The 26,598-nt window shown below is 42.4% G+C and overlaps 1 protein-coding gene across 1 annotated transcript in view; it reads left to right on the top strand.

The window, feature by feature from the left end:
- MAPK1 (mitogen-activated protein kinase 1) overlaps positions 1 to 26,598 on the top strand; it is a 108,240-nt gene that overhangs the window by 75,786 nt on the left and 5,856 nt on the right. The window contains exons 5-8 of the mRNA XM_059140546.1: positions 6,081 to 6,195; positions 6,477 to 6,608; positions 19,229 to 19,338; positions 21,847 to 21,972. Coding sequence (XP_058996529.1) covers positions 6,081 to 6,195; positions 6,477 to 6,608; positions 19,229 to 19,338; positions 21,847 to 21,963 — 474 coding nt within the window. The 3' untranslated portion in view covers positions 21,964 to 21,972. The remainder of the gene's footprint in view (positions 1 to 6,080; positions 6,196 to 6,476; positions 6,609 to 19,228; positions 19,339 to 21,846; positions 21,973 to 26,598) is intronic.

The following is a 26,598-nucleotide window of genomic DNA, read 5'->3' as shown; positions in this document are numbered from 1 at the left end:
ATTACCAGGGTCCAGCCCAAGGATTAGCTGGGAGTCATGTTATCGTGATGATCTTCAACACCATCTACTGTTAATGTAATGTTAAGATCCCTGAAGAAAAGCAATGAGAGTAGACATGGGGCCTTGTGTCTCAGATCTAGGAACCAGAAGTTGACCCAGGAAGCTTTAAGAGAATTAGTGAGCCCATGGGCTTCACACTCTTCCTGCATCCTTCATATAGTAGAAGGGCTTGAGATGAACAATAAGTTGTTTTGTGAGCAAATGGAATTTGTTTAAAGCAGCTAGTTATTCTTGATATACATTTGTTCAGTTTGGTTATAAAAGTAAAATTCCATTAAAAGAAATTCCATTATAAAGAAAACTGTAGTGTAACAGATGTTTTGAAGAAGAAAATGCCATGTTGATTCTCATAATTCTGTATCACACATAATCCCAAATAGCAGGTTCTTTCTTTGGACTGGCCATGTGACAGGCATTCCAAACCAGAAGCATTTGCGCGCGCGTGTGTGTGTGTGCACGCGCGCGCACACGCCCGTGGTGCCTACTGATTGTAAAACAGAGCAGATGGTATGATTTTTATCCTGGTGCCTTCGTGGCCCTACAGTCTCCATCCCAACTTGAGATGACTCCACTGTCTGCATGCTGTGCGGGGGGGGCGGAATAACCAAAAAAGGATGACCTCTGTTCTCCACAGTGCCCAGCACTTCTTACTTGTAGAATTAGCTAAAATAAAACTGAGTGTGAATTCTTTTTATTTACAGCACCTCTAGCCTGAGAATGTTCTCTATTTATTTTTTTCTTTTTATTAATTTAGAACAATTTCAAACCCGTAGAAGAATTGAGAGCACAGTGAACACCCATACACCCCTTCCCTCGGTTTATGAACTTTCAATATCTTATTACTCCTTCCCTGGCTGTCTCTGCCTGCCTCTCTGCCACCTTTTCTCTTCCGTCTAGTCAAACCTTCTGATACTTCACCAACATAAACTAAGACTTTACTCCTAGACCCTTTGGGCCATACTAATAATACTCATTAAAAACAGAGCAGTGTTCTTTCCCCACAGCCATAGTACCCTTAGCACACTGAGACAATAGCATTAATTTAGTGACATCACAGTTATCCCGCCCAAAAGTTCTTTACAGCTGTTTCTGTTTTATTTTCAGTCTATGATCTCACTCTACAACGGTCCTCCCGCCCTTCCTGTCTTCTTCATGTCCTTGAATACTTTGCAGAGTACAGATTGGTTCCTTATGATTAGGTTTAGGTCACACTTTTCTGGCAGGAACCCCGTGGATTCTTGGAACTCACATATATGGAGCTCCTGTTTCTCAGCAGTCTTACCCTGGTGATTTACCCCATGATGACCCCTTGCCTCTATCATTATATTGGGGGGTGCAAAATGGTGATTTTCCAAATGTGTTATTCCTTCTACATTAATGCACTGCCATTCTTCTATGAAGAGCTTTCTGTTTTTTCTCTTTCTCTTCCTATCTCCCACCTTTTTTTTTTTTTTCTTTTAAAGATTTAGTCATTTTAGAGAATGTGCACAAGCAGGGGGACAGGCAGAGGGAGAGGGACGGAGTAAGCCAACTCCCTGCCGAGGGGGGAGACCAAAGCAGGGCTTGTCTCAAGACTCTGAGATCACAACCTGAGCCAAAATCAAGAATCGGAGGCTTACCTGACTCTGCCACCCAGGCACCCTCCTACCTTTGTTTTTAAAACATTATTGTGGACTCATGAAATACATCCTGTCCATTATCATCTTTTTATTTCTATACTCATATTGTCCCCATTTTGGCTAGAGTGCTGTGTATTTATAACATTTTATTTTCATAGAATCTTCAGTTTGCAAGAAAAGTATAAGGCAGTGGTTCTCAAACATTTGAACCCCAAGATTCCTTCACTCTCTTAAAAAAAAGTGTCAAACTAGGGGTTCCTGAGTGGCTCAGTTGATTAAGCGTCTGACTCTTGGTTTTGGCTCAGGTTAGGATCCTGAGGGTTGTGGAATCGAGCACTGTATTGGACTCCACACTCAATGTGGCATCTGCTTAAGACTCTATCTCCTTTTGCCCCTCCTTCCCGCTCGCTCACACGCTCTCTCTCTAAGATAAATCTTTGGGGTTCCAGGTGTCTCAGTCGATAAGTGTCTGCCTTCGACTCAGGTCATGATCCCAGGGTCCTGGGATTGAGCCTGGCATCAGGCTCCCTGCTCAGTGGGAAGCCTGCTTCTCCCTCTCCCACTCCCCCTGCTTGTGTTCCCTCTCTCACTGTGTCTTTCTTTGTCAAATAAATAAATAAAATATTTTAAAAAGATAAATTTTTTTTTTAAGATTTTATTTATTTATTTGACAGAGATCACAAGAAGGGAGAGAGGCAGGCAGAGAGAGTGCAGGAAGCAGGCTCACCGCTGAGCAGAGAGCCTGATGCAGGGCTCGATCCCAGGACCCTGGGATCATGACCCAAGCTGAAGGCAAAGGCTTTAACCCACTGAGCCACCCAGGCGCCCAAAAAGGTAAATCTTTAAAAAAGAAAAAAGAAAGTATCAAAGACCCGAAGCAAGATTTGTTTATGTGCATTATATCCATCAGTATTTACTATATGGAAATTAATACGAAAAAAAATTTTTTTAAGATTTTATTTATTTATTTGAAAGACAGAGATCACAAGTAGGCAGAGAGGCAGGCAGAGAGAGAGGAAGGGCAACAGGCTCGCTGCCGAGCAGAGAGCCTGATGTGGGGCTCGATCCCAGGACCCAGGGATCATGACCCGAGCCGAAGGCAGAGGCTTTAACCCACTGAGCCACCTAGGTGCCCCAATACTGAAATTTTTAAGAAGTATTGATATCTAAATAACAATAATAAAGCTACTGTTGTTGACATAAGTATTTTTCATAAAAACGTATGTTTATTTTCCATCACAGAAACATTTTAGTTAGAAAAGTAACATTGTTTTCATTTTTCACATTTCATGTTGCCTAATAGACTGTTGCTGAATTCTTTCCTAGTTCTGTACTCAGTCTGGCCAGTAGGTTGTTTGGATTTAAGTCTGTGAAGAAGAGTCTTCACATAGAATTGGGAAAGGGAGTATGTTAGTAGTCTTTTTAGCTACTTGTGACTATTCCTTGTTGATATTGTAGTGAAGAAAATGAACAAAATGAAAACTTGGTTGTGGAGTCTGAAACCATGCCACTGAACTTTTTGTACAGTCTTATTAAAACCTATTGGTCTAGGGGTGCCTGGGTGGCTCAGTGGGTTGAGCCTCTGCCTTTGGCTCAGGTCGTGATCTTGGGGTCCTAGGATCAGGCCCCGCGTCAGGTTCTTTGCTCAGCTGGGGGCCTGCTTCCCCCGTCTCTCTCTGCCTGCTTGTGATCTCTCTCTGTCTCTGTCAAATAAATAAATAAAATACTTAAAAAAAAAAAAGGACCTCTTTGGCTACCTTACATTCACTGACGCATGGTTTTGTAATATTTAGCCTTTGGAAAATACTAGTTCACTGACTTAAGCAGATGTTCCAGATATTGTCATATTTCATGGACAGTGTTGTCACATGCTGTATAGCCTCTGGAAAAATTTCTAGTGCACTTGTGAGAGAATAAATGGAAAGGAAAACACCTTAGTAGTACAAAAGTAGTGTCACCTCTCAGATCCTTAGAGGGAAGCCACTGGGGCTCTGGACCACCTGGGAGAACTGCTGGCTAGAACTTCTGTATATCCTTCACCTGAGATTCAGGCTCAGCAGTTCTTTATTCTTTGTCTTGTTTGTTGTTTCATTCTCTCTGTATACGTGTGTAGATTTTTTTTTTTTCCTTTGAATCTTCTGAGAGTGAATTATAGATGGGCCCCTTTATCCCTAAGCATTTCAGCATATATTTCCTTAGAATAGTGTTTTGTAGAATGCACCTCCGGTTTTCTGTTTTTTGGGTTTTTTTAAGATTTTATTTATTTATTTGACAGAGAGAGAGATCACAAGTAGGCAGAGAGGCAGGCAGAGAGAGAGAGGGAGGCAGGCTTCCCACCAAGCCCAGAGCCCAATGTGGGGCTCGATCCCAGGACCCTGAGATTATGACCCAATCGAAGGCAGAGGCTTAACCCACTGAGCCACCCAGGTGCTCATGCAACTCAGTTTTATGTCATGTATTCTGGGCATGACTACCACAAAAACTATATTTTGTTTTCAGTGTGTTGTATCAGGAGGCATGGTTAATGTCCGTATTGGTGAAGTTCATGTTGATATTTTGGTTCAGTGATATCCTCTGGTTCTCTTACCATATACATATAGCGGTGATAGTTATAGTTAAATATGGTAATAATTATTATTAGATTAATAGATTAGATTATTGTTAAATTAGAAATTAGTGGGGAGGAGCGCCTGGGTGGCTCAGTGGTTAAGCCGCTGCCTTCAGCTCAGGTCATGATCTCGGTGTCCTGGGATCGAGCCCCGCATCGGGCTCTCTGCTCAGCAGGGAGCCTGCTTCCTCCTCTCTCTGCCTGCCTCTCTGCCTACTTGTGATCTCTGTCTGTCAAATAAATAAATAAAATCTTTAAAAAAAAAAAAAAAAAAAGAAATTAGTGGGGAAATACTTCAAGGTTATAGAAGTTATCTTCTTTTTTTTTTTTTTTTTTTTTTTTTGAAAGATTTTATTTATTAATTTGACAGAGAGAAATCACAAGTAGACAGAGAGGCAGCCAGAGAGAGAGAGAGGGAAGCAGGCTCTCTGCCGAGCAGAGAGCCCGATGCGGGACTCGATCCCAGGACTCTGAGATCATGACCTGAGCCGAAGGCAGCGGCTTAACCCACTGAGCCACCCAGGCGCCCCATATAGAAGTTATCTTCTTCATCATACTTTGAACCACTACTTTTACCATCTGTTGATAATTTTGTAGCTCTGTCATTCCCTCTTTGTTTCAGTTCTCTCCACTTATTAATTCATGGTTATCTTATTCATTGGCTTTAGTTCCATACCTACCGTTCTGTATTTGATGTTCAAGTTGTCCTGAGTTTTCTAACGGGAGCCTCTGTGACATGTCCCCACTAATTTTGAGCAATTCCTTACTTTTTGGCACTGGACGCTCCAGGCTTATAGTATGTTCCCTGTCCCAGACTTAGAGCAGCCATTTCTCCAGGGAGCCCTGGTTCCTTTTAGTTATTTTGTGTGTGTGTTTTAAATGTTCCTCTTTATTTGGTTTTGGCTCAAAGCAAAAGCTATTTTGGGTTACAAGAATTTGGGGAATAATCTTGAAATTCAACCTAAGTTTATGATAGTTGCAGATCGGATCATTCTGTGTTTGATTTTCAAAAAAAAATTTTCCCACTGTGTTTCTCTAAACTTTAATATTTGGCTGAATTTTTTTTCCTCTGTTCATTTATCATTATACCTTGCATTTTCCATAAAATTCAACTTACACTCCTTGGAGAGCTATGTTTTTTACACTGTTGTATGATTTAGACAGATAATTATTACAAGTCTTTTCACAGAATTCCTTTAAAAGAAAAATTATACCTAAAAATTGAATAGAAAAAGACGACAAATACAAATTAGTAAAATACGTTGGAGCCAGCACACACCACACACCCCATAGCCCCACTAGAGATCAAGGATTTTCAGCCTAACTTTTTTGAAAATGATTTGCAAAACGGACAAAGAAACTCTGGAAGTATAGCAGTGACTCTGAGTGCCTTGAGTTGGTCTCCAGGTTTTTCAAAATAAATAAATTGGCCACAGATGTCCTAAAGCAAGGGATATTAATGTTTTTTCCTTTTGCCAGCTTTAGCTTATATGGTTGCTCTCTTTCAAATCATTTGAGGAAAGGAATGAAGTATACTTTGGAAATTCTCATTTATTAGTAAGTTAATCAACTTTGAAGAGAGAAATAAAATCAAGTAATCTTGGTTGTCCAACAACTTAGAAGAAAGCCAAATTATTATTTGTATCTGCACACTCTCTTCTCTTATTTCTGAATTATAGAGCCAAAGGAGAAGGTAAAATTCCTGTCAGCCATGTACCTGTTCTGTAGGAGGATCTCACTGTGTCCTGTAACATTACATATCATTCTCAGTCTTTTCTCCCTTCCCACTACAGGGCTATACCAAGTCCATTGATATTTGGTCTGTAGGCTGCATTCTGGCAGAGATGCTGTCCAACAGGCCCATCTTCCCTGGGAAGCATTATCTCGACCAGCTGAACCACATTCTGGGTAAGGTTACCAAACATTTTAGGAGCTAGATTTACTCAGTTCACCTGCCACAGTTTACATAAGAGTCATTTCATGAAACTAGAATAGTTTTGACATCCCTTTAACCTATGAGTCTGTAATCTTGCTTGATTCCAAATATTAAGGATCCTTGTGAAAACTTTTAAGAAAGGTAAGCATGGGGAGATGGTAAGAAAACAGTTATCAGGGTCCATTGTGTCCACAGCCAGAAGGTCAGTCGGCCTGAGTCTGTATAATTAACAGCTCATTATTTTATCTGATAGGTATTCTTGGATCCCCATCACAGGAAGACCTGAACTGTATAATAAATTTAAAAGCTAGAAACTACTTGCTTTCTCTTCCACACAAAAATAAGGTGCCATGGAACAGGCTGTTCCCAAATGCTGATTCCAAAGGTAAATATTATTTTATTGATTATTTTTCTTAGACTTAATTTTTTGCTTGCTTGTTTTATTAGTTAAATCATTAGGTCACTGGCCTGAAAAGTTAAGTCTGGGGCAATTGGGTAATACCTTATTTAGTACTTACTCTTTTTTACCTTTTATTTGCAAGCAGGGGCAGTAGGGTACAGGAATTTATGAATGATTGTATAGTTTGCCACCTTTGCTTTTATTTTTATTTTATTCTTTTTTTTTTAAGACTTTTCTTTATTTGAGCAAGAGAAAGAGAGAGTGCAGGAGTTGGAGGAGCACAAGGAGAGGGGCAAGCCGACTCCACACTGAGCATGGAGCCTGACGTGGGGCTTGATCTCACAACTCTGAGATCATGACCTGAGCCAAAATCTAGAGTCATACACTTAATCAACTGAGCCACCCAGGCATCCCTTATTTTATTCCTTTTTGTAGTATGCTCTACACCCAACATGGGGTGCAAACTTAAAATCTTGAGGTCAGGGGTCACATGCTCTACCCATTGAGCCAGGCAGGTGCTCCTCTTTGCTCCTTTCCAAAAAAGTTCTTTTTTCTTTTTTAAATTGTAGGTAACATACAATAAAAAATTCATTTCAGGTACACAGCATAGTGATTCTGTAATTATATACATTATGAAATGCTCACCATGATAAGTGCATTACAATATTATTGACTCTATTCCCTATGCTCTGTTTTTTGTTCCTGTGACTTATTTACTTTTAGGATTGGAAGTTTGTGCCCTTTAATCCTCTTCACCCATTTTTTTTTTATTTTAAAGATTTTATTTATTTATTTGACAGAGATCACAAGTAGGCAGAGAGGCAGGCAGAGAGAGGGGAGGAGGAAGCAGGCTCCCCGCTGAGCAGAGAGGCCGATATAGGGCTCAGTCCCAGGACCCCGGGATCACGACCCGAGCCGAAAGCAGAGGCTTTAACCCACTGAGCCACCCGGGCGCCCCCTCTTCACCCATTTTTGCCACTCCTCAACCCCCGTCTTCTTTGCTACTTTTTTTTAAAGAGTTACCAGTATTCATTCAATCATTCATTCTTTCTTTCTTTCTTTCCTTCCCTCCCTTTCTCCTTCCTTCTTTCCTTTCTTGAGAGAGCACACATGTGTGCAAGCATGTAGGGCATGGAGGGGCAGAGGGAGAGAGAGACTTTTAACCAGGTTACAGGGTTCGATATCATGACCCTGAGATCATGACCTGAGCCAAAATCAAGAGTTGGAAGCTTAACCAGTTGAGGCACCCCAGGCACCCCGAAAGTTATCAGTATTATTGCTTATGTCAGTTTCTTCAACAAATGATGCAGGAAGACTTAAACATCTATATTGCCCCCAAATAAAAACCTAAAAATGGAACATAGGCCTAAATATAAGGCCCAAAACTATTAAGCTTTGAGAAGAAAACAGAACACAATCTTTATGACCCCAGGATAAACCAAGATTTCTTAGATAAAATACCAAGAGCCCTCATCCATAAAAGAAAGAGGCAATGTATTTCATTTTACCCTTTTACATTTTAAGTTACCTTTGTTTAATAATTATGTTATCTTTTATCCCCATTTAGCATGTGTCTGTTAAATATATTAGGTGGTTGGGTTGTTTGGTTTTTAATAGCTGGCTGTTTTAAAAAACTTTATACTATTACAAAATTGTGGTAGGCAAAGTAATGACCCCCTCCTCAAAGATGTCCGCATCCTAATCCCGAGGATCTGTGAATATGTTAGGTGACATAGCAAAGAGAAATTAAGGTTACAGACAGAATTAAGGTTGCTTATCACCTGATTTTAAGAAGAAGGAGATTGTGGATTATCTCAGTGGTCCCACTGTAATCACAAGGGTCCTTCAAAGTGGAAGAAATCAGAATTTGAAACCAGAGAGAAGAAAGCAGCTTGCCAGCACCTTGGTGCTTGTTCTTCCACAGCTTTATCTTCATACATATCTATATTTTTATCTAAAATTTCCTTTCTATAAATAATTGTTTTATAAGCTAACATTTTTGGTAAAAATTCAGAAGTTTTAGGAATATTCAACTAAAAAGGTAAAAATCTTTTATAATTCCCTAAGGGTCACTGTTAATAGAATTGTGTTTGAGTGTCCTTCCATGTTAGTACATAGATCTGGCTTTTCTTTAATGATTTTAAAACATTTCATTCAGGGGCACCTGGATGGCTCAGTCCGTAGATTATGCAACTCTTAACCTCAGGGCCATGAGTTCAATCTCCATGTTAGGTGTGGAGCCTAGTTAAAAACAGCAACATTTCATCAATCTTGGAAATTCAGCTTTTTCTAACTTTTGCTACTGTGTGTGTTTCTTTATGTGTTTACTTTAGTAACTGTCAGCTTAGATGTTGAATTTGTTTTATGTACTAACCTGAGCCAAGGCTCAGAATCACTCTGTTGTCTAAAATAGAATTTGTTTTGGGGTGGCTCAGTCATTAAGCATCTGCTTTTGGCTCAGGTCATGTCCCCAGGGCCCTGGGATCGAGCCCCGAGTCAGGCTCCCTGTTCAGCAGGAAGCCTGTTTCTCCCCCTCCCACTTCCCTACTTGTGTTCCCTTTCTCGCTGTCTCTCTCTCTCTCTGTCAAATAAAATCTTAAATAAAATAAAATAAAACTGAATTTATTTTGGATATTAGAGGAACTATCTTTTAAAATCTTTGATATAAAGGTAGTGTATTATCATGGGCGACAGTTTGGAAGTATAGAAAGAATAGGTAAAAGAAACACCCTTAATTACCAGAATCCCAAAGTAACCTTTAACATTTGCTGTTCCAGGGTGTGTGCAGCTTTTACCTATTTAGTTATACTTTTGTAATTACGTAATGCATTATAATTATAAGATTTTTAAAAATTATACTTTCAAGTGCATTGCATGTGTTACTGATTAGATTGGTTTGTATTCTGTATTGTCCCAAGCATGTTACCTAAATCTTATTTCCTAAGTTGCCTTTTTTTAAGAGGTGGATACATAACAAAATTGCATAATTAAGACTTTATAATAGGGGCAACTTGGTGGCTCAGTGCGTTGGGTCTCTGCCTTTGGCTCGGGTCATGGTTCCGGGGTCCTGGGATCGAGCCCTGTGTTGGGCTCGCTGCTCAGCGGGGAGCCTGCTTCCTTCCCCCTCTCTCTCTGCCTGCCTGTCTGCCTACTTGTGATCTCTGTCAAATAAATAAGTAAAATCTTAAAAAAAAAAAAAAAAAAAAAGAGTTTGTAATAAGTAGATCTCCAGGCTTCCCTCCTGTTTGTTTACTCACTTTTTTATTGTTAGTTGTGATTTGTATCAAATTATTTGAGATTTTTATTTGGCTTACTGTCCTTAGGTTAAAGCTATGAACTCTGAGATTTGTTCATTTAGATAACAATAAACGTTACTAAAATTCAGGAAGTTAATTTTGAAATGTAGTCCTTGGGTGAATATAGTGAAGCAGGGAGGGACTATAACTAGAATAAAGAAAGGGGGAAATGGGAGTTGGTAGTGCCAGAGTGAGCTGTGTAGCATCATGTGTTCGAAACTGGAGCTTTCCAGCTAGAGCTCCTAGTTTCTGTTCATAGTCCAGCTACTTCCTAGCTGTGTGAACTTTAAACAAACTACTTAACCTCTCTGGGCCTCAATTTTTCCCATTTACTTACTTATTTATTTATTTAAAAAAAATTTTTTTTTTTTAAATTTATTTCTTTATTTGAGAGAAATCGTGCCTGTGTGCCCGGGGAGGGGTAGAGGGAGAGACTCTCAAGCTGAGAATCTTTGCCCTGAGCTCAAAGTCTGATACAGGGTTCAATCCCAGGACCCCAAGACCCATGACCTATGCTGAAATCAAGAGTCAGAGGCTTAACCTACTGAGCCACCCAGGTGCCCCTCCTGTTTATAAAATAGTTAGTGGTAGGACCTGCATCACAGGGTTATATAAAAGTCCAGACCACTGGAATTTGTAGGTCTGGATTCTGAGATCTCAAGACTGAATTTTTTTTCATTAATGTATCTTGGAGATCTTTCAGTATCCCTAGTTATGAAAAGTGGTACATAGTATTCCCTTGTAGTGATGACTCAGAGTGTCTTTAACTAGTCTTATATTGGACATTGAAGTTCACTTTAGTTATCTGTTGCCGTGTAACAAACTACTCCACAGTCTGGCACCTTATAAGACCACCATGTATTTGTTCCTAAGTCCATTGGCCCAGGCACAGCCTAGTGGGTCTGCTCATCTTGCTCCAAGTTGCATGGTCTGAGGTGGCCTCACCATATCTTACAGTTGCTTCTCGTTTATGTCATTTCCTGTCATCTTACAGTAGACCCAACTGAGCTGCTTCTGATGGCAGAAATATTCCAAAAGAGAAAGAACAGAAACTGCAAAGTCTTAAAATAGCAGACACTTCTGCAGCAATCTGTTGGTCAAAGCAAACTACAAGGTCAGCCCAAATTCAGTTGGTGGAGAAATAAATCCACCCATTGATGGGAAGAGCTGCAAAGAATTTTTGGCCATATTTAATCTGCCACCAGGTTGTTTCTAGTTTTTTACTATAACATACATAAATTCATTATTTAATAAATAGATCTGAGTGTTCTGTGCCATTGGGGTTCCAAGGCCCTGGACTTAGAACAGCAATAAAACTGATTACCTGCCTGCAGGGAGCTAATAGTCTGAATCTGTACAAAAATGACGTAAGTAGATGAATGTAAGACTTCAGGGACTCACAACACTAAAATTCTGAAGCGGAAACACTGGCACTTTTAAGTCCGGTTAATGATAGTTTTTAAAAAAGGAAATGTAAATATCTCAAATATGAGGGAAAAGGTACTCATTTTTATTATATGAGGTGTGAACATTGAAAGATCGGTAATCCCCCCCCCCTTAAAAAAAAAAAAAAAAAAACACTCGTAACAGTAGAAGAAAGCATCAAAAGTTTGATGACCAGGGCACCTGGGTGGCTCAGTGGGTTAAAGCCTCTGCCTTTGGCTCAGGTCATGATCTCAGGGTCCTGGAATAGAGCCCCACATCGGACTCTCTGCTCAGCAAGGAGCCTGCTTCCTCCTCTGTTTTTCTGTCTGCCTCTCCACATTCTTGTGATCTCTATTTGTCAAATAAATTTTTAAAAAAAGTCTAAAAAAAAAGTTTGATGACCCACCATGTGGTCAAGGCTGTGCGAAAAAATAGATGTTTTCAGAGACAGCTGATAGCATGTAAATTGGTTGAGTCTCTCTGGAGGGCAGTTTGGGAGTTCTGTACATCTTTTGTTCCAGCAGTCATGGGACCAACCAAATGGAGAAGTGACATTTTAATTTGTTTTCTTTAATTAGACTGAGATGGGACACCTGGCTGCCTCAGACAGTAGAGCATGCAACTCTTGATCTTAGGGTTGTGAATTCAAGCCCTATGTTTGTGTAGAGCTTAGTTTATTAAAAAAAAAAAAAAGCCTGAGATTGAATATTTTTCACATATTTGTTAGAAATTTCTGATTGTTGGGGCGCCTGGGTGGCTCAGTGGGTTGAGCCGCTGCCTTCGGCTCAGGTCATGATCTCAGGGTCCTGGGATCGAGTCCCGCATCGGGCTCTCTGCTCAGCAGGGAGCCTGCTTCCTTCTCTCTCTCTCTGCCTGCCTCTCAGTGTACTTGTAATTTCTCTCTGTCAAATAAATAAATAAAATCTTTAAAAAAAAAAAAAAAAAAAAAGAAATTTCTGATTGCTGAATCCTTTGAACAGTAGTATTGTAGATTTTTCTTCAAAGGAGTGTAGCTTAGGATTCTCTCCAAAATTACTCCAGTGAGGGGGAAGAAATTATTATTCAACAGATGGTACTGGGCTAGTTGAATAACTGTTTGGAAGAAAATGAATTTAAATCATTACTCATACTTCAATGTGAATTCCAAAAAAATTTTTAAAAAATCATGGCATTAAAAGCCAACGATACGGGACGCCTGGGTGGCTCAGTTGGTTAAGCAGCTGCCTTCGGCTCAGGTCATGATCCCGGCGTCCTGGGATCGAGTCCCACATCGGGCTCCTTGCTCCGCAGGGAGCCTGCTTCTCCCTCTGACTCTTCCTTCCACTCTGTCTGCCTGTGCTCACTCTCACTCACTCTCTCTGACAAATAAATAAATAAAATCTTTAAAAAAAAAAAAAAATAAAAAAATAAAAAAAAATAAAAGCCAACGATACTTAGCATATTCAGTATTTTAGAGAAAGACTATCTTCCGAGGCTGTAAAAACATACAAACCAAGAAAACAAACATAAGAGAAAAATAGTAGATTTGATCACATAAGGTTTAAGACTTAAAATAGATTAGCTAGGTCAAGTGTGAGCAATAGGTATAAAATGTTCCAAATTGAAAAGCATTTGACGGATCCCTATCCTAAAACTATTAATGTTAAGGCAACTTAGCACCGTGGTTTAGGTTGTGCTCTAGAATTGGCCCCTGAATTCAAATGGACCCCACCACCTCAAATCTTTGACTTCGGACAAGTAATTTAACTTCCCTGTCTCACAATTTCCTCATCTCAAAATTGGAACAAATTGCATTTCCCACCTCATAGGGTAAATTTGGGAGAGTTACATGAATTATTAGTTTATTGATGTTGGACTCATCATTAATATTAGTTGTGCCTGAAGAACAGAGAGAAATCTAAGACCTCAATGGATAAATAAATGAGCAAAGGATAAGAATACAATTTACATGAAGAAAGAGGTGAGGAAAGTAGGAAGAACGTTTTAGAGAGTAGCAGTTGAGACTTTGATTTGGGCATATTAAATTTAAGGACACCTAAAGGCTAAATGTTAATTGAATTGTTGAGGTAACTGTGTTGCCTCTGCTTAAAGGAATATCATAAAGTCACTAAAGGTGATTCTTAACAAAGTTTTTATAGCATAGGAAAATATTAATGAACAGTATTTACTGGGGAAATAATACAGCATTTTTTATATAAAGTATGATCTCAGCTATGTAAAAGAACATGCAGAGAAAAATTCTAAAAAATATTTCAGAAGATTCAGTGTTACATTGAGCGATGGGGTTGTGGGTGCTGAGAGATGGGATCTTGGATGACTCATTTATGGACTAGAGGGTCAGCTGTTTAAGGCTTTCTTGGTTCCACTTCATAAGAACCTACTGCCAACGGCTTAGGCCTGAAGGAGGACTGTACTGGCTCTCATAACTTGACAGGTTCCGTGATGTTTGGATTCCAGGGGATAGCCACTTTGACAAGAAATCTGGACCTCTTGCCTTCTTCTCTGATGTCTTTATTGTTAGCTCTTTTCTTGTGGTGACAAGATGGCGACCCAGCAGCTCCTGGTCACATTGACCTGTTTCCTGATAGTTTCGGCTCCACTGTGGGACTCACGGCTTCTTTGTACTCATACCTGACCACTCTTTGTGGCCAAGGGAATCAAGTTGAAATGTGGCTAGGCTATTGTCACCATTCTCATGGCACAACCAGGAAGTGTGGGTGAGCCTGAGATTTTCCCATGGCAAGCGCAGCTCCACAGAAAATGAGGGGCAGTGGGCCCTGACAGGAAAGCCAACAGTTCTTTTCTTCTTGCATCTATTTATTTTTGAAATTAAGAAAGTGCAGTTCGTGTAAGAAGTCTGTCTCCTTTTCTCAGATAACCTGTTTGAAGAGCTTCCAGACTCTTGCTGCACCTGTAAATACATATATTAGTTGTGAATGGGTCATAAGCTAGATACTTTTACTGCCTGCAGAGAGTTGTATTTATCAGTCTGCTTTGGAATCATACAGGAGGTTGAGAGGGTAAGAAGAATGATGTCTCAGAGCTTGAGAACACAAACCTTCAATGGCCAATGGAATAGAAGTAGGAACTCTTGAAAACTGGAAAGAATGATGGACAAAGAAAATAACTAGTGCATATTTCACAGAAGCAGTAAATGGCATCATGAGAAAGTGGACATGCTCAGCAGTCTCCATGGAACAGAGGCTTCCAGCTAAGGGATCATTGGTGACTGGATAAAAGTATTTGAGGGGCACGTGCATGGCTCAGTTGGTTGAGCATGGGACTCTTGGTTTAGGCTTAGGTCATGATCTCAGGATCGTGAGACCGACTGCCAGGCTCCGTGCTCAGCTGGGAGTCTGCTTGAGATTCTCTCTCCCTCTCCACCCCTCCTCCAACTCATGCATGCTTGTGCTCATGTGCTCCCTCTTTCTCACATAAGTCTTTAAAAAAAAAAAAAAAAAAAAGACTAGTTGAAGCACTCAGTGTGAATGGGAAGTTTGAAATGGAAATTGCAGACAGAAACAACTGGTCCAGATGAGGGGGAGCTGGGCTACACAGTCGGAGATTTGATTTCGATCAGGGAGAGAGTCTCCTCTTTCTGCAGTAAGGACATGTGTGAATCTGGTGGAAGGACATCCAGGAGGGTTGCTCCTGGGGACCTCTGTTTTCTCAGCACCCTCAGTAATACCTGCACAGAGTAACGAGGTTCACGGGGCAGGAAGGGTATGATTCAAGCTGTGTGAGTTGGGAAGAATCTTAGACTAGAAAAGCACCTGAGCAGAGGTGCCCCAGAACATCGGGAGCCCTTGTTAAGATTAAAAATCTTGAGTTTGGGGGGCGCCTGGGTGGCTCAGTGGGTTAAAGCCTCTGCCTTCAGCTCATGTCGTGATCCCAGGGTCCTGGGATTGAGCCCTGCGTCGGGCTCTCTGCTTAGCAGGGAGCCTGCTTCCCTTCCTCTCTCTCTCTGCCTGCCTCTCTGCCTACCTGTGATCTCTGTCAAATAAATAAATAAAATCTTTTAAAAAAAATCTTGAGTTTGTATGATACACAGTTCTCTGTAGTGTGTTCCTTAGACCTCTGAGGTCCTCCACAAGTCCTTTCAGGGTGTCCATAGGGTCAAAACTATTTTTACAGTAACACTAAGGTGTTCTCACACTTTCTCTGTGCTGCCAGCTGCACTCTTGGTGCTGAAGCAGTGGTGAGCAAGACTGCCAGCACCTCAACCCAGGGCAAGGCAGTGGCAGTGCCATGCCCTAATAGCCAAAAACCAGTGCCAACTGCACCTAAGAATGTCCCTGACAGAGCAGTAAAAAGTACTTGCTTTATTAAATCTCGTCCTTCTCACACGTTTTGTGCACATTATGTGTGACAAAATGAGAACATAGACACATAGAGCATGTCTGCCACATGCCAATTGCAGTGGTTTTTCCTCAGAGAAAAGTGCTTGTACAGTTTGAACTGTGACTGAACTAACTGCTTCTTAAGATCAATCATCAGTAGGTTTTAAGAGCAGGATTCTAAGACTGGGAAGTTTGAGAAGCATTGTTGCAGTGGCACAGTTTGAACAGCTAGGTCTTTTTCTCTGGCCCTACTCAGAAATTCAGGCTGAGGATGGGAGTGACAGGTTGCAGCCTTGATATTGGATGAGAGTTTTGCTGGATAGGTGAGATGGACCCGCAGTAATGCTGTGGAGAGCCAGTCATATGACTCACCCCGGGATCTGGGCTGAGATGGGAAAGAAAAAAGGCTGAAGGACCAGACGGGCAGAGCAGGGTCATGTTGCTGTGTACCCACTGAAGTTAAAGAGAAGGTATGGGGTTCTAGGAGGCTACCAAGGAGAGTCAGGGATCGTGGTCAGATTTAACCCCAGCCTTGAAGGGACTTCCAGCCTTTTAGGGGAAATAAAACCTGTATCCAAGGAAGCATATGCACAGGCAGAATGATTCATGCTATCTGAGTGGTGCCAGTGGATTGCTGTGTGACGTGGGAGGAGGGAGGCTGGGCACTCTGACTGTGGGATCAGCACCTGCCAGCTGCTTCCCGTTTCTCTCCTTTTCCCTTTCTGTAGCTGTGAATAATGCAGAAATAGCACTAGCAATAAAAGGAAGCTGGAGATCCAGTTATTTTTCAAGTAGCAGAAAAAAGCTATCTTCCTTTGCGATTTTTGCCTATAGGTTTAAGGGCCTAGAATTTAACTTGAGAGAACGAAAGGTCTATTTTAGAGCTGCTTAAGCTGCCAAATACCAGCTGCCTTGAAGTGCTTCCCTATTAGTATCAACAAGGTTTGGAGGGGGAAAGTATGCCCCAATGGCTTAGAAATAATGCTGTTAAGATTTGACTTGTGGTCAGACCTTCCTGGATTTTTCCTGACAGATGGTGTCTAATTGGACAAAAGGCCAAATGATTTCTAATCCCTCAAGAAAGTTCTTGGGGAGAGGTTCCTGGATGGCTCAGTTGATGAAGTGTTTGACTCTTGGTTTTGGCTCAGGTCATGATTTCAGGGTCATGAGATTGAGTCCCACATCAGGCTCTGCGCTAAGTGTGGAGTCCGCTTGGGATTCTGTCTTTCCCCCCACTGCCCCTAGACGCACACGCACGCACACTCTCAAATTTATAAATAAATAAATCTTTTAAAATTCTTGGGGAATGTCTCAGTTCTTTTATGGTAGCGGGGAGCAGTCAGTGGTTGGGAACAGTAGATGGGATAGGTTTATCACCTGGGTTACAGATAGTAGGACTGGAATGTGCAACAAGTCTGAAAAACTGGTATGTCATGTGTTCATATATCTGCCTGGGGTTCTGTGGGGCCTGGCATTAAGGCCAGAGGTACCTGAGTTATTGACCATTGTGCTGTACTATCCTGACTTTGGAGAGAGCCGCCTCTGAAACCTAGCCTGTTCATGGACCCTGAGACCTCGCATCATGGCAGTGGGGATGTAGATCTTTCCGGTCCTGACAGTGCTTCATTCAACACCCTAAGAGCCTCCTAGATTCCTAAGAGCCTCCTCTGCTCTGAAAAGTTCTCTAGCCCACAAAGTAAAATGTCACTGTTCCCTAATTTCCTATGGTAGACTCATGTGTATTGAAAAGATGATAGGGAGGCAAAAACAGAAAACATACTATTTGTAGAAATGCACTCTGTTGGGCGCCTGGGTGGCTCAGTTGGTTAAACAGCTGCCTTCAGCTCAGGTAATGATCTCAGGGTCCTGGGATCAAGTCCCACATTTATCTCCCAGTTGTCTTAAAGATTGGATGGGTGACATGCAACAAGGGAAGTCACAGGTAGGAGCCAGAGCTGAGTGCACATGCAGGCACGCACACACGCGTGCACATGCACACACATCCTCTCATGCCTGTTCTTTCAATGACCTCAGGCAGTAAGGTTCTGCCTCCCGGTGCTCTCCTGAGGTTGACTTCCTGGCACACAGCGGTTAGGCACTTCAGATTCAGATTGTGTACTGGCCTGCTGCTCTCCAGGATTGAACACAGTTTTTAGTGAGTAGATAATTAAAATGATTTTCCTTTTCCATTCTTCTCAGGACTTAGTGATAATGTGCTGATTTGCAGATGGATGAGATCAATGACCTAATAAGTTATCACTGTAAGAAACAAGGTTTCGTTGAGGAAATGGCAATGTTTTCATCTTTGGTTTTGTTTATTTTATTGATAACTACATTCTCTAAAAATAAAAAGAAGAAGAAAGAAAACATTCTTTATTTTGCTAGTAGTTTTTCAGACTTGGAATAGATTATCAGACTTGTTACTTGGAATTCTTCAGTTTTTCAGGGGTGCCTCAGAGCTGCAAGCTAGGACTTAAGAGAGCTGGGTAGCTCCTTACCTACCCCCTGTCAAGAGCCTTCAATTTGAGGAAAGGACCTGCTACCTAAATTGGAAACCCTGTTCTGAGCATCATTAAATAAAAGCACACATTTTTTTAAAGAGCAGTAATATCTTTTCTAGCATGTATTCTTTCTCACTGAAACCCGCTCCTGATACTAAATATAGGAACTGTTTGGTCATATTTTCCTTAACCCATGTTGCAGCCACTGTCATCCATGACCTTTGGCTTTCTTCATGGCTTGAAGTAGTGCATGGACACTAGCTATGGAGGCCACCAGGGTAAGCCATTCATTAGCTGTCCCTCCCTCTTGGTCCTTTTGATCCCACACTTTCTGTTCCTGTACTCTATACAGGGAAGAAATGTTCAGCTGCTGACTACCAACTAGATCAAGAGAATACTTTAGGGGTGCCTGGCTGGCTCAGTCAGAAGTGCGTGTGACTCTTAATCTAGGAGTCATGGTTTTGAGCCTCATGTTGGGTGTAGAAATTAGAGATTGCTTCAGTAAATAAACTTTAAAAGAGAGAGAATACTTCCTTTTGGATCTTGGAGAAAGATGTCAAGCTGCAGAGTAGGCCAAGGGGCCCGTGCTTCACACATACGGAAACCACGCAGGAGGACAAGTGACCATTGTCTTCTATGGCCTTAGAGGCCTACCATATGTGTTGAAAGATAAATTGGCCATTGCGGAGAGGACTTTTGAGTTGACTTAAGAGAAATATAAACACTTTTCCTTCAGATGTCTGCAAAGCAGAATGGTGGTTTAGGAAAAGTTCAGTTTTGTAGGCAAAATTGACTTTGAACTATGGTCTTCCATTTTCAGCATTTGGCTGATTATGTCACCTTTCTAAGTCTAGATTTGTGATTGTCAAATGGTCATAATCTCCAGAAGCCCAGATAATAGTCACTCAGTGTGTTGGCTGTTCTCCCCATGGTGATGCTTAGTTCCATTTTTTTGTCGGTCAAGTTTACTTAAGCAGGGAATGGAAAGTAATTCAGTAAATGTTCCTTTGGCTTCTCACTACTGCAAAACCTTTCTTTTGTAGCTCTGGATTTACTGGACAAAATGTTGACATTCAACCCTCACAAGAGGATTGAAGTAGAACAGGCTCTGGCCCATCCGTATCTGGAGCAGTATTATGACCCAAGCGATGAGGTAAGACCAATACTCCTGGCTGCTTCTCCAGGGATATCTATCAGCCAGCAGCAGGCCCAACCAGGAAGGGCCCAGATATCATACTTAGACTGACCCCAAGAGGTATATGGTGCCACCCCTGGTCCTCTCAGTAGCCCACATCATCTGCCTTGAGGAGCAGTACTGTCAGCACAGCTTGAAACCTCTCCCCACCCCACCCACCAAGCCCCTTCTATCTTAGAAAGTTTCCTCCAGGCCACCTGCAGCAGGGATGGGGCTGCAGGAATGGATGAATAAAGGGGAGCACAGATAAGGGGTCCAAGACTAGAGACCATTGTCATGGTTTGTGGCAGGAAGAGGAACCTAAATCAGAGTGCCTTCCTGAGGGTGGAAAGGAGGCCAACTGCCTGCTTGGGGAGGGGCATTGCAAAGTGAAGGGGGGGTGCGCAGCTTGGATAGTTCCCACTGTGACTTGATGACTTCATGTCTGGTGTGCCTCCTTGGGGATGGGGATACAAGAGCCTCTTGTGGTGAGAAATGAGTCCAAAGATGGATGTGGCAGGCCTCTGGAACATGCTGGACAGCCAGGTAAAGATACTGTGTGTCATGTTCTCTCCAGGAAAGTCCTAGTTTCCTGGCCTCTTTGACTCTTCTGAGGCTTTATTCTCTGGACAATAATAAAGAAAAATGCAATATATACCCAAGTTTGGGTCTTTCTGGTTGAGGCTCACATGTAGAAACCAAGCCTTCTTCACACTCTTGTTTTAAAAGCGGGGAGAACCAAGCAGAGTGTGTTAAAGGGGAAAATGGAAGAGGGAAGGAGAAGGTATAAAAGCTAAAAACTGATAAAGAGAAAGAACAAGTCAAAAAGAGAAAGTATTTCCTAACCAGTTCCTTTCCATCTCTGTCCCCATCCCCTCAGAAATACTGGGGGCAGCTTGCAAAGATACCTCTAATTTTATAAATGGGAAAGGAGGGGATAGTGTAAGGTTTGGAGCTCTGACTAGCCCTGTGAGCCTCCCATGTCCTAATCGCAAGCCTGGGTGGTACCCCAAACCCAATTAGGGAGTTGGGAAGACCAGAAAGATGGCATATGTAGGACACAAGTGTGACCCCACATAGAGCTGTCCTTGAGAGAGAGAACTAGGTATTGTTTTTGTTTCATGGACATGAATTCTCTACCCCCTTTCAAGAAACCAGTGCTTAGTGCAGAGTTTGGTGTCCCATGTTTCCTTACCCTAAAGGCCTGATTTGAGGATTACAAGGATAAAATTTAGAATTGCCTGGTAACTACTAGGCATCCACTGATTGACAGCTGGAATCCTCATCAGATTAGTTCTAGAACATTATGTTAGTTTGGGGGTACTTAAAAATCAAAATATAAATAATAGCAATTGACTGATTTCCTTTTTCATATATATATATGGGAATTCCTTAACAGAGACATTTTAAATATGTACTTTTTTTTTTTTTTTTAAGATTTTTTTATTTGTTTGAGAGAGAGCAAATACACAAGTTGTGGGAAAGGGGCAGAGGGAGAAGGAAAGGAGACTCTCCTTTCCTGGGCTCGATCCCAGGACCCTGAGATCATGACCTGAGCCGAATGCAGACTCTTAACTGACTGAGCCACCCAGGCACCCCTTTTTAAATATGTACTTAAATAGCCTTCTGATTAGTTATAGAGTGTGCTGAAAAATAAAAATGAAAACTCACAGAAAACTATGACACAGATCACTTTGTAGTCTTGTTACACAGGTATTAAGATTTTGGAGTATTTTCGGGGCGCCTGGGTGGCCCAGTGGGTTAAGCCGCTGCCTTCGGCTCAGGTCATAATCTCAGGGTCCTGGGATCAAGTCCCACATCGGGCTCTCTGCTCAGCGGGGAGCCTGCTTCCTCCTCTCTCTCTGCCTGCCTCTCTGCCTACTTGTGATCTCTGTCGAATAAATAAATAAAATCTTTAAAAAAAAAAAAAGATTTTGGAGTATTTTCTTCTCGGTCTTATATTTCTGTATCTAAATTTAAAAAAAAACAAAATAGGCTTCATGTTGTTTAACACAAACGTGCACATTTCCCTCTGATATTAATCTTCCTTACAGCTTCATTTTTTAATGGCTTCATAATATTTTTTCACATAAAAATAATGTATTTAAGTACATTGATTTGAGTAGCCTGGCTTTTGATTATATAAACATATCATTACCACCTACACAACAGTGAATTTCTGTTACTTCAACACCTAGTGCCTTAAAAATTTGAAATTGATTTTGGTATTAGTGATAAATTCAGAAGAATGTTCAAAATGGATGTAGTTGCTCCCCATCCATTTATTACATGTTCATACAAAGTGTGCCTTTTGGAGCGTGTAGGTGGGATATGGGTGCGTAAATGCTTTATCAGAGCTCTTGGTTTCCATCGATGTCAGTGCTGCTGTATACATTTCGGAGTGTAAGCCACAGACATTATGATCAGTACATGATTACCTCTGCCATAACCACCCTTGTCTGCTCCCCATCCTGTGCTCTCCTACAGCCCATTGCCGAGGCGCCATTCAAGTTTGACATGGAGCTGGACGACCTGCCCAAGGAAAAGCTCAAAGAGCTCATCTTCGAAGAGACAGCTAGATTCCAGCCGGGATACAGATCTTAAATTTGTCAGGTACCTAGAGCTTTAGCCACATGATAAATCCTGGTGAGGGAGAGAGAATATGAGTTAAATGTTATTAAAAAGAAAGATTTCCTTGAGTTCCATGTGGAAACTTCCTGTGCTTAAGTCAGAAAGTCTGGTGAGCAAGGCAGTGGTATCAGTAAGATTTTCAAAAAATTGTGTTAAAAAAAAAGGAAATGCAGATCTTGATTTTAGAGAACATCCATAAAGAGGGGAAAGAATAGTGTGGAAACTCGAGGGAGTGGAGGAGTGAGAATAATGTTCAAGTCTGTAGAAATGAGCAGCGAAGTCAATAATTACAACCAGGCCTGAAGCATTTGCTGGAGAAATGCTTTGGACAGAGCAGCCCAGGAGAGGCTGGAGGTGTTTCTCCGTGGACAGCGGGGTCATGCACAGCCTGGTGACTGGTAGCTACATGGCTGCTTTGCTTGCAGCAAAACGGGAGGCTCCGTGAGGGTGGCGAGAGAAGAGTGGCTTCTGTGGCGGTATGCGTCTGATAGAACTGTGTCTCTGCTCCATTCTTTCTGCCCTGTCCATTCTGTTTTTATACGTTGGGATCTAGAGACAGTGGTTCAGGCTGAGGGTTGGCAGTTGCAAGGCTCAAAAGCAGAAGCTGCTTGGGGTGTTTCACACAGACACCGTGTAACTGGTCAGAGGCCTTTAGAATGGCTGGATAGGAAAGGGTGGGGTTACCTGCAGTAACTCCAGGAAGCTGTTCCCAGGGGCCTCCAGCTAAAGGAGCAAAAGTAAAACGGTTTTAGCCAGGCTCCTTGATCATCACACAGCCCAGCTAGGGTGCTGGGCACCTGCTGTAACTGCAGCTGTTAGAGCATCACTATTGCTGTGAATGGGGTCAGGAGCCTGTACTGCCACTGATGGGGGCACCCTCTGCAGCCTGAAGCTGCCGTTAACTATCCAGTGCCTATGAAACCAGGAGCCTCCCTTCTCCTCAAAAGTCGTGTGTCACTAAGAAGCAGAAAAAAGGAAACCTAGCTTTTCCTGCATTGCCGGCCTTTGGCAGAATCTCATCAGAAGCCAGTCACCAGTGAAGTCCAGCAGTACAGTTGACAGTCTCCCAGCCCTGTCATTAAGGACAGAAGACAAAGGAAGGGTAGAGAGAATTGAGGACTGACATAGCCAGCTCAGCCTCAGGGGGCCGAGGAAACCATCATCAGGCAGAGTAAGGCTGGGAACCAGTAGAGAGTACACTCTTCTAGTGTGGAGGAGAAAAAATGGGGTTTTCAGAAGTCTGGTGACTTTAGGGTGCCTGGGTGGCTCAGTGGGTTAAAGCCTCTGCCTTTAACTCAGGTCATGATCCCAGGGTCCTGGGATCGAGCCCCGAATCAGGCTCTCTGCTCAGCGGGGAGCCTGCTTCCCCCCCTCTCTCTGTCTTTGCCTGCCTCTCTGCCCACTTGTGATCTGTCTGTCAAATAAATAAATAAAATCTTAAAAAAAAAAAAAAAGAAGTCTGGTATCTAAGCATGAAGGGTTGGAGGAGAAGACTGGGTGGGAGAAGAGCTCAAAATGAATCTGTGAGCTTCCAGACCAGAGGGCTAGAGGCTTGGACGAGGGCTGTGGAGGCGAGAAGTGGTGTTCGGCAGAGTGGAGGAAATGCAAAGTCTGAAAGACTCCAGATTTACTGACCCTAGCACCTGACACTGGACATGTCCTAAAAGACAAACTCAAAGTGAAGTGTGGAAGAAGCACCAGCTTGTAGGACATTAGGAACAAGCTGATAAATAAGCCCTTTGGGATGAGGAAGAGGCTGAGGAGGACAGAGTCTAGCAAGGCTTGGATTCATTTATCCTTTCATACCCCATGATGTTAGAGTCTATTAAAGTATTTATGTATAATGATATGCAGGGTCACTCACTGACAAAAAGTCAGACCCCAGGACCCAACCGCTTTGACTACTTGAGTCTCCTTGGGTTCTCCATCCTGGTCCCTTTGCTTTGGTGCTCACAGTGGAAAGGGTCCTGTCTCTCCCAGAGCTTGTTTCCCTGTGTCTGCACAAGGTCAGATCAGCTGCATCAGGGTTTTGGAAATAAAGTTTTATCTGGCCCTTTACAAGTACAGGTTTTCTGACCCCTGGCCTAGAATATTGAGCCGAGCTACTTCGGTTGCTTTTCTTTCTTCACAATCCTTTTAACAGCTCATTTTCCTGAAGTCCGTTGGTGGCCTCTGTTTTTCTCCATCTTTTTCTTTTTTTTTTTTTTTTTTTTTTTTTTAAGATTTTATTTATTTATTTGAGGGAGAATGAGTGAGAGAGAGCATGAGAGAGGAGAAGGTCAGAGGGAGAAGCAGACTCCCCAAGGAGCTGGGAGCCCGATGCGGGACTCGATCCTGGAAGTCCGGGATCATGACCTGAGCCGAAGGCAGTTGCTCAACCAACTGAGCCACCCAGGTGCCCCTCCATCTTTTTCTTGATAAGCTCACACATACTGCATACTTCTTCTGGGACAGGCACATGTTAGACTCTCTAGGGAGCAGAGCAAACCTAAACCTGGCCCCGAAGGAGCACACGGTTTAGTAGGGGACAAAGACAAACAGAACTGCCACACATATTTTTAGTGTGAGAGAGAATGCCAGGAAGGAGGTTGGTGCTTGGCAGTGTGGGGCTGGGGAGTCAGGTCTGCATGGGAAGCTGAAGCCCAGGCTTACCAAGGAGCCCGCCTCTCTCTCATAGGCCTCTTCAGTTTCTGAAGCATCAGGAAGGTGATTCTAGGGCACTAAGGATGTTGGGTGACCCAGAGAGCAAGGTACCCTTGGGACTACTGGTGCAGCTGCTGGAGGAGGAGGGCAGTGCAGCTGCCACGGGAGAACGAGACAAAGGCAAATGTGCTCCTAGGGCTTCAGGGCGCAACTGCTGGCCTGATGTCTCCTGACGGAGACCACAGCGGCTGCCAGTGTCCACCCCACTTTATGAGAGTCCAGGATTAGGGCTTGTTACCAGGGAAGGGGTGGCAAAGACAGTCACTCTGTGTTTAGTTCACTTTGGCCACGGTACATGATTATAGCCTGACTTTTTTCCCCCAACTTTTTGTTACTGAATCATAATTGACATATTAGCTTCAGGTGTACAGCATAATGATTTGACTTTTTTTTTTTTTTAAGATTTTCATTCATTTATTTAACAGAGATCACAAGTAGGCAGAGAAGCAGGCAGAGAGAGAGGTGGGCAAGCAGGCTCCCCGTTGAGCAGAGAGCCCTGATGCAGGGCTCGATTCCAGACCCCTGAGATCATGACCTGAGCCAAAGGCAGAGGCTTAACCCACTGAGCTATCCAGGTGCCCCTGATTTGATTTTTATACATCACAAAATGATCATCTCTATAGATCTAGTTACCCAGTGTTTCTTAAATTACAATTTTTAACTATTTTGAAAAGTTGAGTTTTACAATAGAAACCCGTTTTCTCCCATATCTGTTCATCTGTTCTTCCATCTGCCTGTCAGTCTATCTTACTTCTTTCTTAATGCATTTCCAAGGAGGTCCCAACATCTAGATTGGCTTATAATTTAGTCATTAGAATATAAAAGTAAATCCAGAGGAAGGTGGAGCTGGGGGCACTCATTAAATTCTGGGCCAGGTTCTTTCACAAACATTTTATTTTGTTGCTCACAGCAACATTGACTGAAGTCAGTATACAGCCCATGTTTATGACTGAGGAAACTGAAGATTGCACGTGTTTAAGCATTTTGCTGAAGATTATACACTGTTGGCAAAGTTAGGCAGCTCTGGGTCTTTGGTCTCGGAAATCCCATTTTCTTCTAAGTTCAGTATGCTGCCTTGGAGTAGTAGTTCTGTGCTCTGGAAAAGGCTGAGGAGCTCATTCACAATACTATACCACAATGTTACTGAGTTCCCAGCCTGCAACAGTGAGATTAGATGCTACAAACTGGAGTGTCAGGGAGGTACAGGTGCTGGAACATACAGGGACTTTAAAGAAAGGTGATGTTGACTGCCCAGCCACATAGGAAAGAACTAGAAAACGTGCCCACACAGGACCTCAGAGTACAGCCATGGGATCACCTTTGCGGGAGGGGATAGCAAAGCCTACTCCAGGAAAAGCCCCACGTGTCCCCTCCTTGACTCAGCACAGGCTTTACTGATGCCCTCAGTGGTCTGAAATGATCGGGGGTGTTCATTATATTTCGTTTAAGTGGGTCAGTTTTAGATAATGTGTCCAGTGAAAAGTTAAAAAATATGTCTGTGGTTAACTTTGTGACAAGCCTCCTCTTGCTAGAGGCTGGTGAAGGTAGGTGCCTAACTTCCTTCCTCTTCTGCCTGTTGGTGAATTTTCTCAGACCGATTAATTTCTCCCAGACAGTAGATTTGGCTGCAGTTCAGAAGAGCGTATCTCTAGAGGGAGGTCATTTCCCATCTCTGAGTCCATCTCCTTGTCAGAGAGTTGGGTTATAACAATCATTCTTCCTGCCCTGACTCCTGAGTGGTAGATGAACTCCCATTTTGCCTGAAAGTGCATTGTGAAATACCAAAGTGACATTCTGCTAGATCATACTAGCAGACATTTCACAACAGTAAGGGTCTCTCCAAAGGGAAGATCTATTTTGTTTGCATTTTGACACACTTACGTTACCCTCCAGCCATCTCAAGCA

Source organism: Mustela lutreola, chromosome 11 (genome assembly GCF_030435805.1).
Source record: "Mustela lutreola isolate mMusLut2 chromosome 11, mMusLut2.pri, whole genome shotgun sequence".
NCBI lineage: Eukaryota > Metazoa > Chordata > Mammalia > Carnivora > Mustelidae > Mustela > Mustela lutreola.
Note: the sequence above shows the minus strand (reverse complement) of the source record. Positions and strands in the feature narration are given on the sequence as shown.